The sequence below is a fragment of the Chironomus tepperi genome, unplaced genomic scaffold (genome assembly GCF_022539635.2).
Source record: "Chironomus tepperi strain 1889 unplaced genomic scaffold, CSIRO-AGI_Ctep_v1 contig_359, whole genome shotgun sequence".
In the NCBI taxonomy this organism is placed as follows: domain Eukaryota; kingdom Metazoa; phylum Arthropoda; class Insecta; order Diptera; family Chironomidae; genus Chironomus; species Chironomus tepperi.
This window is the reverse complement of record NW_027226481.1, coordinates 2,208,122-2,220,961: the sequence shown is the minus strand read 5'-3', so window position 1 is coordinate 2,220,961 and position 12,840 is coordinate 2,208,122. Positions and strand designations below refer to the sequence as shown.

The 12,840-nt window shown below is 31.6% G+C and overlaps 1 protein-coding gene across 1 annotated transcript; it reads right to left on the bottom strand.

Annotated features, from left to right (window-relative positions):
• Positions 1–9,923: 9,923 nt before the first annotated feature.
• LOC139094860 (galectin-4-like) lies at positions 9,924–12,044 on the bottom strand. Its single transcript, XM_070646069.1, has 3 exons — positions 11,857–12,044; positions 10,888–11,728; positions 9,924–10,525 (listed from the first exon to the last, which is right to left on the bottom strand). Exons 1-3 carry the CDS (start codon positions 11,970–11,972, stop codon positions 10,439–10,441), a joined length of 1,044 nt encoding a protein of 347 aa, XP_070502170.1. The 5' UTR covers positions 11,973–12,044; the 3' UTR covers positions 9,924–10,438.
• Positions 12,045–12,840: the final 796 nt, after the last annotated feature.

Here is a 12,840-nt window from a genome sequence, read left to right as displayed (position 1 = left end):
GTTTATTGCTTGCTGCTTGGTATAGACTCCTCTAGGGTATTCTTTTAAATAATTTAAGGCATTTTCTTACCTATTTTAACTTAAACAGCATCAATAGTAAGTAGCCATAAGGACATTACTAAGCCAGTATTTGTCGGTGAAACGTCAAAATTACATGAAATTGCCCTGATGATAGCGTGAAGGCTGTTCGAGGCCATTTTGATAACAAAAAATTAAATTTGATACATTGTACTTTTTGGGCATTCAATTTTAGCCTAAGGCATACAATGCTACAAAATATATCATCAACTAGACATATTTGGACCTTATTCCTTGGGCCTAGTATGATATCATAGTGTTTGATGCATACCTCATATATAGACTGTTGATAGAGACAGTGTGGCACATGGTATCGATAATTGGCAAAACGCAAGCCAGTGAGCCAGTTTTAGACGTCAACTAAGAGATATCATGGATCATATTGATCTGTACAGCCAGGAAAGTAAGTATGTAAGTATATCTCATACCTAAATTCCACCTAACATTCGCTTGACATCCCAAACTAATCAATTTACCCACTGTAACATCTCACCATTCACCACACTAATTTCTAATTTCTTAAGGTCGAAACGCTTATGTTTAGCTTGGTGTTTAGCATCAATTTACAATCGGTAATTAATCTTCATCAATACGCAAATTATTTAATGTGCAAAACTTATTTTTACCCAAAAAATATTCCACAAGTCAGGCATTATGTGCTAATGACTATGGTAAATGAATTTCCATAAATTTGTAATTGATGACGGTACATTGCAGACACAATGTCAAGGTGCTCATAATATCATCGCGGCATTCGACCTTACCATAGAATTATGTTTTCAATGAACATTCAATGTACACAGACATTATTCAATAAATATAAAGTTGACGAGATAAAAATGAAATTAAATGGATGTAAGATGAGTCAGCAATGTGCACAGAAAGAAATGTTCAAGGTCTTGAATTTGAAAAGAAAAGTCATTTGTCGATAGACGCAAGATGTCAAAATAATGAGAGTTATAGTAATTATTAAATGTCGTGCATCATGATTCATTTTATATTTGAGATTTTTTGGGTATTGGAATCGTAACAAGTTCAAAGATTTTGGATATGAGAAGGTTAGTTGGGTCAATGGATGTGGTTTGATTGATTTTGAGTCAATAACTTGTGAATATTGGTAAGAAATTGAGGAATTTTCATTGATTTCTGATTTTATAGGAATTTGAGCAAAATTTGAGATACTTGGGGAGTTTGGGATTAAGGCTAGATAGATTAGCAAGTCGTGGTACACTGAGGGGTAGACTACGAGAGACTAATGTGAGAATATAGATACAAAAACGGTTGAATGGTAAGTGCAATCTAATTGTATCGGCAAACAGACTGCTTTTAGGTGTCGTAGTGTTACTTCAGTTCCATGAAAGCATGCTGTATGCCTGATAAGGGTAGTTTCAATTCGAACCAGCCTCCATCCTGAACAGACAAGGAGCGTACTCATGAATATCCTCACAAAATTGAGCATGTCCAATTATATTGATTAATCTCATTCATTTAAGGTAAATATGCTCATTTTATCAGTCAGAACAAGCCCACCATGCCTCTAAAAATGCATCAAACTAATTTTACGATCCAAAAATTTACGATTTCAATAATTTAATTATAACCTTTATTAATTTATTGATAATATTCGATGAACATTCACATTAGGCTCTGAAAAGTAAAGCAATCTAAAGAAAAAGTTATTTACAGCTACATATTAATGTTTATGAATAAAAAGCAACAAAAATTTATAAATTCTTAACAAAAAAAAACATAAAAACATCTGCTTCACATTTTTTTATGACAGTTCTGGTTGTCTGCATTTAGTTCTTTTTTACCTACACACTTTACACAGAACGAGAGAAATGCTCACAAAAAATACAAAATATTGTTTCATGAAATCCATGTCGAAAGAAGATTTTCTCTTTTTGTGTTTGGTGCATTTTTGGCGCGATCATCTGCCACATGACGCTCTCCGGTTCCTTAACTATGGACTATCAAAATGATGATTTTCTTAAATCGAAAATTATTTCATTATGATCGTCGAAAATTGATCCTTAAATCTATTATTTCTTGTGCCTCTATATCTAAATATTGATCGACGCGTGGCAGCAGCTGCTCAGTGTAAATCTCCAAAAATGTTTTAATTAAAAGGACGAAAAGGGACAGCGAAGATGATGATCGGCGTTGGTGATCTCATTTTTCAAGTCAAACAGAAATGTTATGTCCGGCTGTTTCTAGATTTTTCAATTGCATCTGTCGATTCCTTTTTGTGAGGATTGAAGAATTTTTAAGTAACAATGAGATTTCTTTGTCAATATTATTTGCTGTGCACTGGGGCACTATGTGTGATCTTCAGTGATTTGCTTGGTTTTGGTTATTTTTGAACAAATAAGAGTTATTGATTTGGAAAAAGGGATCATTGTGACTGCTATGAACAGTATGGTTCTACGATTCAAAACTTATTGAATTTTTAAAATTTTTTTAATCTTTTGATTTTTTTTTTGAAATTCTCGAAATTTTCTTAAACATTTTTAACAAATTTAGAACAATTTTAAAATTCTACAAAATTCAAAAAGTTTAAAAAATTCACAAAAGATGATAAATTCAAAAAACTTGAAAAATTTGAAAAAGTTTAAAAAAATTCAGTAAAATCTTAAATTGAAATTTAAAAAAGTTTCAATTAAAATTTAAAAAACTTTCAATTGAAATTTAAAAATTTTTATTTGAAATTTGAAAAATTCAAATTCAAATTGAAATTGAAAAGAATTTAAATTGAAATTTCAAGAATTTAAAGTTGAAATTCAAAATTTCAATTTCAAATTTTAAAAAGATTTAAAATGCGCGCAAATATTTGCCAACACTCCAACATCATAACATAAATCAATTTCACACTTTCTACATTCAACAACAAGTTCCTGTCTTTTTTACACACAGCAGATGAAAAACTTGCACTTTTATTTACCAAAAAATCACTGAATGATCCACAACAAATTTCTATGACAATTTTTATATTTCTTTAAATTATTTTCAACAATTTGCACAAACATTTTTGAGAGAACAAAGCAGCAACAACAACAAAGCAATTCAAAAAGAAGTTTCTGATCCCAAAAAAATGCAGCATTAAACATTAATAATTTTGCACAATCTGCACCTGCATTTGACTTTTTTTCTTCATTCCAATGGAATTTGCAGGTTGATAGTCAAGTCGTCTTCAGCTGTCGTTTTGCATCATCACCAAAAAAAGCATATTCTCATTGTAATTGAAGACTTTCATTCCGTTGGCACTCATGAAAGTTGACCGTTAATGAAAATTTTCCAGCCGCTGCTCTTTCACATTCTTTTTTGGGGCAGATGTAGGCTGTTGATAATGAAATCCAGATTGCTATGAGATTTTTTTTTGAGTTCAGAATAAAAACAAATGAAAATGTAAACAGAGTTTTTATGTTTATGTGTTGAATGATTTTTTTGAGAGACTCTTGTGAACATGCCACTTTGGAATAAAATGTAAATATGTTTTGTGAATTATTACGGTGCAATATGCGATGGTAATTTGACATAATTGCGCAGTTGAGATGAGATTTTTGGGTATTTAGGTTGTAAGATGATACTTGAAGATACTGAATGATTTTTGAAGATTTGTTTGGAACAGGCTTGTTAAGTGAATTGTACATTCATCAAAAATTGCTCGACATTTATTTCATTTTTATGAAAATTTCCAGAAATCCAGAAATTTCACGTCTTAAAGCTTTTTGAATTTTGGTTCAACTCATAATTAGCACGAATTCATTGTGAAGTTCCTCCACAGATTCTCTTGGAGTCAAGACTAAAAACAGACGTCATTTTGAGTCCGGACTCTCAAAATTCTACTTACTCTGTGTCTTTAAGCTTTCGGTCAATAAAATTAATTTTTTTCCTGGTCGTACAGATCAAATTTAGATCCATGACCTCTATTAGATGTCTCCTAAAGCTGGCTTCCGACTGCCAATTACGGATACCAAATGCAGTACTATCTCCAACAGCAGCTCCTCTCCATGAGCTAGCTATTGGACCTCCCTCATGCTCTTTTCCCAAAGCAAGTACGATGAAAACAATAAAATTTACCAAAAAATTTAAAGCCTTTTTTTCTCACAAAACACAATGTACATTGTAATCACTTTTAAGTCTAAAATGTCTTTAATTGTCTTGAATGTCCTCTAAAACCAATAGAGATCATTACAGTTTTTCCGATCATCAAAGTCAAGCTTTTAAACTGAGAGAATCCAATTGCTCCATCAAGAATCTTCTTTTGAATACCAAAAACGCGCCTAAAACCCGTCGACCAATATTTGGGATTCGAACTCTCAACGGAACACTGAATTGCATCTCAACCCATTTCACAAATGAGTGTTAAGGAACAAAGTGTGGCAGATTGTTAATTTTAGTTACAACTGAATGACTGACCAGTAGTTTTGTGGTTGACTGACTTAGTTGTCCATATAAATCACCCATATGTTCAGCATGCTTACTGAAAAATGTTGAAAATTTTAATCACATGATGAAGATCAATAAAACTTTCAATCAAACATTCTTGCTTGTCATTATCCTTAATTTCTAACAAAAATATCGAAACAAGCATACAGACATAAATAAATTGACAAAAAATTCAACAAGCTGCTGTCGTTTTGTTATTAATGAAATGTAGAAAATAATTTCATGATACCATAACAATCCCTACATTACACAACTGTTCACAAAATAAGGATCGAACAGAAATAAATGGGAGAAATGCATGCAAACAGAAAAATAAATGAATCAATTAATCACTCAGGAAATGAATAAAGCAGTAAGACGATCATCATAAATGTTGTTTCGTGTTTCATGCTTTCTTCATTCTCATCCCTTGATCTAATGCCAATCTTTTATTATTCGTTATGCACCACAAGCTCCTGTGGTGAGGTTTTGACACTAGGTGTTGAGTTTGTTGGGGGTTCTTTGGGTTTTTTTTGGATGAAATGTTAGATTATTGATTAGGAATTGACTATATGATGTAGACTAGCAACAGCGTCGTGTTGAATCTAGCCAGGACATTGCTGAGCTCAACTTTTACTTGTGTTTTACTGCCGAACAGCGCAAATTGGTTAATCGATCTAAAATTAGAGCCTAGGTCAGCAAGACTCTGTGTTGGCGTGATTTAAACCGAATCTGTCAGCAAGTCAGAGTCAAGCCAGTCGGATTTTGGATCTATTAACAGTTCATGTGTCTTTCTATTCCAATGTTGCTTCTCTTCTTATTCTACTGTTCCAAAAATCATAAAATAACCAACTAAACAGCCCAAAACTCAGTCTAGCTTCCTCCCCTTAACATCAACTCATTCCTTTCATTCTCTTTATTTCCATACATCCAATCTATCAACAACATGTGATATTTATTACACAAAACTGGTTAGTTACTTATTCATCAACAAAAACCCATTACAAATCACATAATAAATATTAAAAAAATCAACAAAGAACTTTTCATCCATCCAAAAATTGATGCTCAATTATAAAAAGTCTTTCATTAATCCACAGAAATGAAGTGTCATAAATTTTTAAAAAAATGAGATTTTGTTCCCAACCCCTTTTACCATTTTTATATCCGATGAGTTATTAAAATATTCATATGACGACTTTATGCCTTTATGATGATTTCTCTTGATTGTTTAGATTAAATATGTACACAAAGGATATTGCGTCATTGAATAAATTCACAAATTGCATCATCATGATTTTTTTCATCATCCCTTGCTGTTTTGTCAGTTCCCTTTTTTTGTGAAGAAGAAGTGATTTCCAGGTGAAATCATAGAGGATTAGAAATTAGAGGAATATGAAATTTTGCTATTGCTAGAATAAATGTTGGAAGAAAGGGAAAGTTTGAAGGTATGAAATTTTGTTGGAATTAAGAAATGACGCATTTTTGGAAATGTGTAAGGCAAATTAGAATTAAACAAGATCATCCAACAAGCTGCTGGGTTTCTAAGGTTGAATTTAAGGATTTCGATTTGTTAGGAAAACGCATCCTTTCACTAGATATCGGTATAAATCTAGAACAGTGATAAGAAACCTGAAACCGAGACAACCTGTGTTTCTCATACTACTGTGCCACTAAAGTTAGTTGGAAATGCCACAAACTGTATGTCAAGTACAGTTTCGGTTCAATCTTTTCACCAAGTTCTGCTGCGAAAAATAAAAGGTTGTCCACTACTGCACTAGAAGATGATGTTAGTACATGGTAGATTAAGCCCAGTGCTCCATTAAGTCACATAGATCGTGAGTTCACCATATTAAAAAGACCTCAATTAAATTAAGTAAGAGTTCAATAACAACCCAAACTGCCTTTATCATCACCAATACCTTACCAAAAGCTAATCATTTCACCCAAAAAATCTACCTAAAAATTCCTCAATTGCACAATAGCCCGGTAAATCGATACATAATTGAATATCCCGCATTAATGCTACCCTCATAATATTTACACAACATATGGCCTCCTTTCAATTTTATTGAATTTACAAATCCTAATCCTCACATTTTTATGTCTAGTTTTTTTTTTCATATCAGACAGAATCGTGCGTTTGGATCAGAAAAAATCTAACATTTTGCGGAACTTCCATAAAAACTTAATTTTAGAGATTGAGGGGATTAAAGTGCTTCTGCAGATGCACAGTCGAAATGAAATTTTTATAAAGAAAAGATAAATGAGCAGCATGTCATATGACTTAATTTTAAATGCAGAAGATGTAGCCATAAAATATTTTTTCCCGAAAAATTCTTCAGAAACTAACTGCGATTTCATATGTCCATAGCGTTAATAAATGCATCGAGCGCCACTCGTCGCATTGATACTAAAAATGTTTGTTGATATCACTAAATATTTACAATCGTGTCGATTTAATTAGCTACGCAGCGACTATTAACACATTTTTCGAGAAAAATGTTGTAAAATGAATTTGTTTTATGTGAAGTTGATGTAAAGTTTGACAAAAATAGAAGTGAGATCATTGTTTAGTATTTTTGTCAGTATGTCTATTTGATTTTTGGGTTTTATTGCTTTACAATGTTAGTTAAGCACTTGTTAGTGCTGAAGATGATAAAATTCAATCTAAAGTTAGTCGACGATTTAATTTGAAGCAATAACTAATTTTGCAGTGTAACCTGACTCAAAAGCAACGACTTATTATAAAGCCAAGCTTCAAATTAATAATATGTCTCAAATTTAAAGCAACGACTAATTTTAAGGTCAATATTTTATAAAGTAATTCGTTCATATTGAAATTTAAATCGACGACTTATTCTAATGACAAATTTTAAAGCAACGAGTCATTTTAAGGCCGAACAATGATATTTTGAAGCAACGACTCATCCTAATGTCTAGTTTTAAATCATTGACTTGTTTTGAGGCCCAGCATTAATTCTTTTTAAAGTCATACTTCAAAGCGACCACTTTTCTTAAAGTCAAGCTTTAAAACTTAAAAAAATTTAAATAAAATCAATTTAATATCAAAAACTGCGTCCAAAAAGAACTCAAACCAAAAAACCACTTCCCAACTTATTGTCTTGCATGTTCTTTCAGATGGCCATAGCTTAAAGTCAAAGAATTGAAGCATAAATTATCACCTAAGGAATTAATTATAACTTGACTTTTTATAGCTGACAATAGATTTTGAGTTGTTAATTTTTTTACATTCTTTCTTCTTCTTTCTAGCTTTTACTTCTGTGTCCATTCCTTCTTTGCGTGCCTTCTTTCGGCGCGTAAAATTTATTTCATCGTGTTGTCATATTTTTGGTCAATTCATATTCGATTCTGATGATAATGATGATGATGATGACATTTTTGAGCAATTTATATTCTAATTTTATATTGTTTCATCAGCTGATTGTATAAAATTAAAGCAAATTTGCCATATATGGTCAAATGGCATGTTAACTTGTTCCTCATTCATGATAAGAAAATTGTGAATGAAAAGCACAAAAATGAGAAGCTTTAAAAAGTAATTTAGCGAATTGAATTAATTTTGTCGCTTTTTGTCACAAACAAATGTTCTTGCTGGAAATACATTGTATAGTGATAAATGCTGATTGACGCGTAGGATGTGTCGGAACCACCAGAAAGAAGTTGAATGAAAAGAATCTTTAGATCAATTAAAATAAATAAAACTGAAAAAATTCTGGAATTTTAATTTTTTTCGGATTTTTTTGAAGTTGAATAAATTTTTGATGATATTTGACACAAAATCAGGCAGACCCGGAAAGTGTCTTGTTTATTTGATCATTGACTTTTAATTCACAATGTTTATTATTCGAATATTTTCACAATTTTTGTAAAATTAATTAATTATTTTCTCACAAGATAAATTTTGCTTATTTTAACAAGCATGTGATTTATAAACAAATTGGCTATTGGATGTATGTTTGTAATTGGATGGGCTTGATTTCATATTTGTAATGAAAATTGAGTTTAATTAAAGAGTTTTTGAATGTTTTGTGTTTTTAAAAGATACAGTAAGTATTAAACTGTAAACAATTGTCTGATCTTTGGCAAATTTGATTATGCTGCATAATTGTGAAGTCTCAGAGTTGATTAATTGATAAATCGAAGGGTATGTGACCTGAACTAGCATATAATTAATGGCTTAGTAGCTCTTTTATCATTATAGATCATTCTCATTTCCTAATATTCAATCTTAATCCGATCAAAACTAATTCAAGGTTTTCATTTGCTTTACATCAATTTATGTTTATTAATTCGTCTATTTTCCATTTAATTAGACTGACCTACGCAATGAACAAAAATGTATTCACTAAATTCTCGATTGTAATACATTGACTAGTAATTGACCTATATATGAGCAATCTGGAACACTATAATTAAATTTTAAAGTGAACTCCCATTCAGAAAATCGTAAATTGATCTAGATTCACTCATTTAGAACTGTTTTGGAGTTATTATGGAAGTAATAAGTAGGAGATTGCGTAAATGTGATTCAATTGAATGTCATATTGTTGTTTAGTGCTCTAAATTTGAGGACGTTGACTAATGTGAATTTTTAGAGTCAAAAATAGCAAAGATAGGCAAATTTCAGAACTTTTGGCTGCATCACTAGGCTAAGCTCAATCCATGCTGCATCTTCAAACTCAAACTATAATCAAATCAACAAGCCAAGCAGCCATCCTCAAATAATTCGCGTCTAAAACCCTAAAACATTGAAAATTCCAAGCCCAACATTCCACAACTCAAATCAAGTGCCAATATCCATGATTTATCTCCTCATTGAGATCACATATAATTGATTGATGAGCTTATCTTGACCGCAACTACCTGTAACTTGGCTAAAATACCGTAATAATTTTATTCCAACTTAAGTGCTCAATTTTAAACACCTGATGAAGGCCGCTTATTGGTTTTAATAAAGCAATTTCCTGATTCTATGTTATTTTATTATTATTTATTGATGAAATCAAGTAACTGCAAAAAAAAAATTATTAATTACAATGGAATTAAATGTATTGATTTAGTCAGTCAATTGATTTTTGATGGTTATTTGAGTATTTTTATTCAATCAACGTCAGCTCAAATTTATTATGATTGTCAAGGTCAATGGCTACTTGTTTGGGACTCTTGGAGATGAAATTTGAGAATTAAATTGACATTTTGAGGTTAGAATTGGGAAATTATTGAAATTTTGGGGAATTTTTAAAGTTTTCTAATCTTGTTGTGCAATAAAATTGATAAATTTTGTCAATTGTCATGCTGATTCACTGCATAATCTCTGTTATCAAAACTTCATGTGATTAAACACAAGGCAAGAGTCCCCGTATGGTGAAATGCTAACAAAACTACGTGATAAATAGTAAATTTAAAGATAAAATTTTTATTGTTTATTTTTTGAAGCAAAAAACATCAGAATAACAATACATTTATGACTTACTATAAACAAACATTAAAGATTATTTACATTATTGATAAAATATATAACATAACATTGCCTTTGAGTGATAAGTTGTTGTAAGTCCTGTTGTTATATGTCAACATTTATAGAATTTCATATTTTGTTGTATATTTATTTATTTACAATAAAAGCCGTTAAAAATCAGCCATATGTGTCGAATTTATAGGTTTTTTGGAAATATGTGTTTAATACTGCTTAATAAATTTGATTTACCTAGCAACCGATCACTTATTAACCAGAGCTCGAAGTCGACTCGGATTTTGTATAGATAAGTCGATTCAAGTCAGTCAGACTAGAGTCAACTTCGAGCTCTAGTATTAAGTAGCCCGAAAAATCGACTCATTGTGTATAGCATGTAAAAACCTTACCCCCTGCCCGACTACTATATTTGTGACACTACACAATTAAATTTTCTTACAATTTCAAACTATTTTCACTATTTTTTGTCTTAAAAACGACCTTGTTGGGTTGCCTTTCAACTTGGAAAAACGGTGTTGCCAGCTACAAAATAAAGAACAAAAAAATACATTTTATTAGTTACAGTCATACCTTATTTTATTCATTATTGAGTTTACATAAATGCGATAACAATCACAATTATTGACAGATGATAAATGTGTGAATTTTAATATATTTTCATAGTTCTTAACAATTGGAATTAAAGCTTGAAGTGATTAAATGAGTTTATAGCACTTGTGGATAGAGGAAGTCTAGGACAAATATTATCATGCTACAATACAAGCTTCTTATATCCATTTAATCAAGTCATTAAAAATCTCTATAAATTCAAAAGCTATCTACCCAACAGCCTTAATAATCAGACAAAACAGCACAAAAGCAAACAAAACTTAATGCTTATATACCCAAACTTGATTCTGCTGCTGTGGTGCATTAGATTGATATGGAGGTGGTGGATCATTTGAATCTGCTGTAGCTGCATATGCATTTTGCTGATACTCTGGTGGTGGCGGGGCTGATGCAAATGTTTGTTGTTGTGGATATACCGGTGCCTGTGAATTTGTTCCTACTGGTTGACCGGGTAGTATTGGATATAAATGAGGTCCTTGTGCTTGATGTAATGGAGGCCCTTGTGCTTGATATGCAGGAGGCCCTTGTGCTTGATATACAGTCCCCGTTGGTGGTTGATAAACTGTAGCTGTTTGTACTGGATATAAAGCAGTAGTAGGCGCTTGATAAACTGTTGCTCCTGGAAATGTGGAAGATACTGGATATGCTCTTGTCGTACTAGACACAACATAAGTTGACGTTGGTTGAAGAACCTGCGATGATCCAATTCTGTATGTTGATGATGCATTCTGTCCCATAATTGCATTATTAATCATTTGCCCCAAAGCAGCTTGTTCCTGTGCTGACTTAACATCTTGTTCTAATAAAATATGATCAATTTGTACGTCACCTTTGACGTGAATGTATTGAACTAAATTCAATGGAAGTCGATGACGAAATACACCAAGATGAACACCATTAACTGCAATTTTATAGTGTGCGTGTTCAGCAAGTATTACAATTTCAAATGGATCTTTATAGCTGATACGAAATGCTCCATATCTTTCTTCCATTTCCCATCGTCTATTTTTGAAGGAATTACGAACAATGACTTTCTCGTCCATTCGAATACTCATGTGAAACATTATGTCTTGGTCGACTTTGAGTGCTGGTGTGTTGATGAAGTCTATTACGAATCTATAAAGGTATGAAAGGTTGATTATTGATTTTTTACTATATTTAAGGTAGTTGGTGCAGTTTTCAGCTTAAAATTGAGGCTAAAGTCTCAAATCAGCTGATGAATCACTCAAAAATCAATTTCTTACCTTCCCCTCTTCGAAATCATCTTTCCCTTAACCCTAATCATAAAGCTTGGCAGAAATCCACCAGGAATCATCCCCAAAAACGGCGTTTGAGGGCTATAGATAGGAATTGTAGCCATTTTTGTAAATTATTTATTAATTTGCACTATTCTGAACTGAAATAGTCAACGATTGAAATAAAACTAAGTGAATTTTCGAGACTGTGTGCTGTTCAATGTTATCTTATCTACAGTTGAGCGCAATTGTTTGCTTGTTTTTACAATCGAGAGTATAAAAAGTATGAATCATCGGATCATTTGTGATTTGTATTATCAAAAATTTTGTATTAAAAACAAAGGAAGGACAGACTGTGACGCAGGCAACCTGTCACAGTCATAATCATAAACTGTCATTGCTATGAGCCATTTTTCTATGAAACTATGCCTGAATTTCGCATATACTTACTATAAACAAACATTAAAGATTATTTACATTATTGATAAAAACATAACATAACATTGCCTTTGAGTGATATCTGTCTTGTTGTTATATGTCAACATTTATAGAATTTCATATTTTGTTGTATATTTATATATTTATACATTATTTGATTTTTAATCAGCCATATGTGTCGAATTTATAGGTTTTTTTGGAAATATGTGTTTGATACTGCTTAATAAATTTGATTTACCTAGCAAGCGATCACTTCTTAACCAGAGCTCGAAGTCGACTCGGATTTTGAATGGAAAATTGACTAAAATCTACTAGACTCTATATGAAATTCGAGTCAGCTTAGAGCTCTATTATCAACTAACGCGATGACACAACCTCACCCCCTGCCCAACTACTAAACCTGCATATTCATAATTTTCTTACAATTTAATACTATTTTCACTATTTTTTGTCTTAAAAACGACCTTATTGGGTTGCCTTTCAACTTGGAAAAATGGAGTTGCCAGCTACAAAATAAAGAACAAAATAATACATTTTATTAGTTACAGTCATACC

Excerpts from the sequence above, each read along its gene's own strand:
- LOC139094860 (XM_070646069.1), bottom strand. The coding sequence starts at position 11,972 with ATGGCTACAATTCCTATCTATAGCCCTCAAACGCCGTTTTTGGGGATG. Across the intron at positions 11,729-11,856 it reads ATGATTTCGAAGAGGGGAAG|ATTCGTAATAGACTTCATCA; the intron begins GTAAGAAATTGA and ends ATACCTTTATAG. Across the intron at positions 10,526-10,887 it reads AGCAGCAGAATCAAGTTTGG|CTGGCAACACCGTTTTTCCA; the intron begins GTATATAAGCAT and ends TTTATTTTGTAG.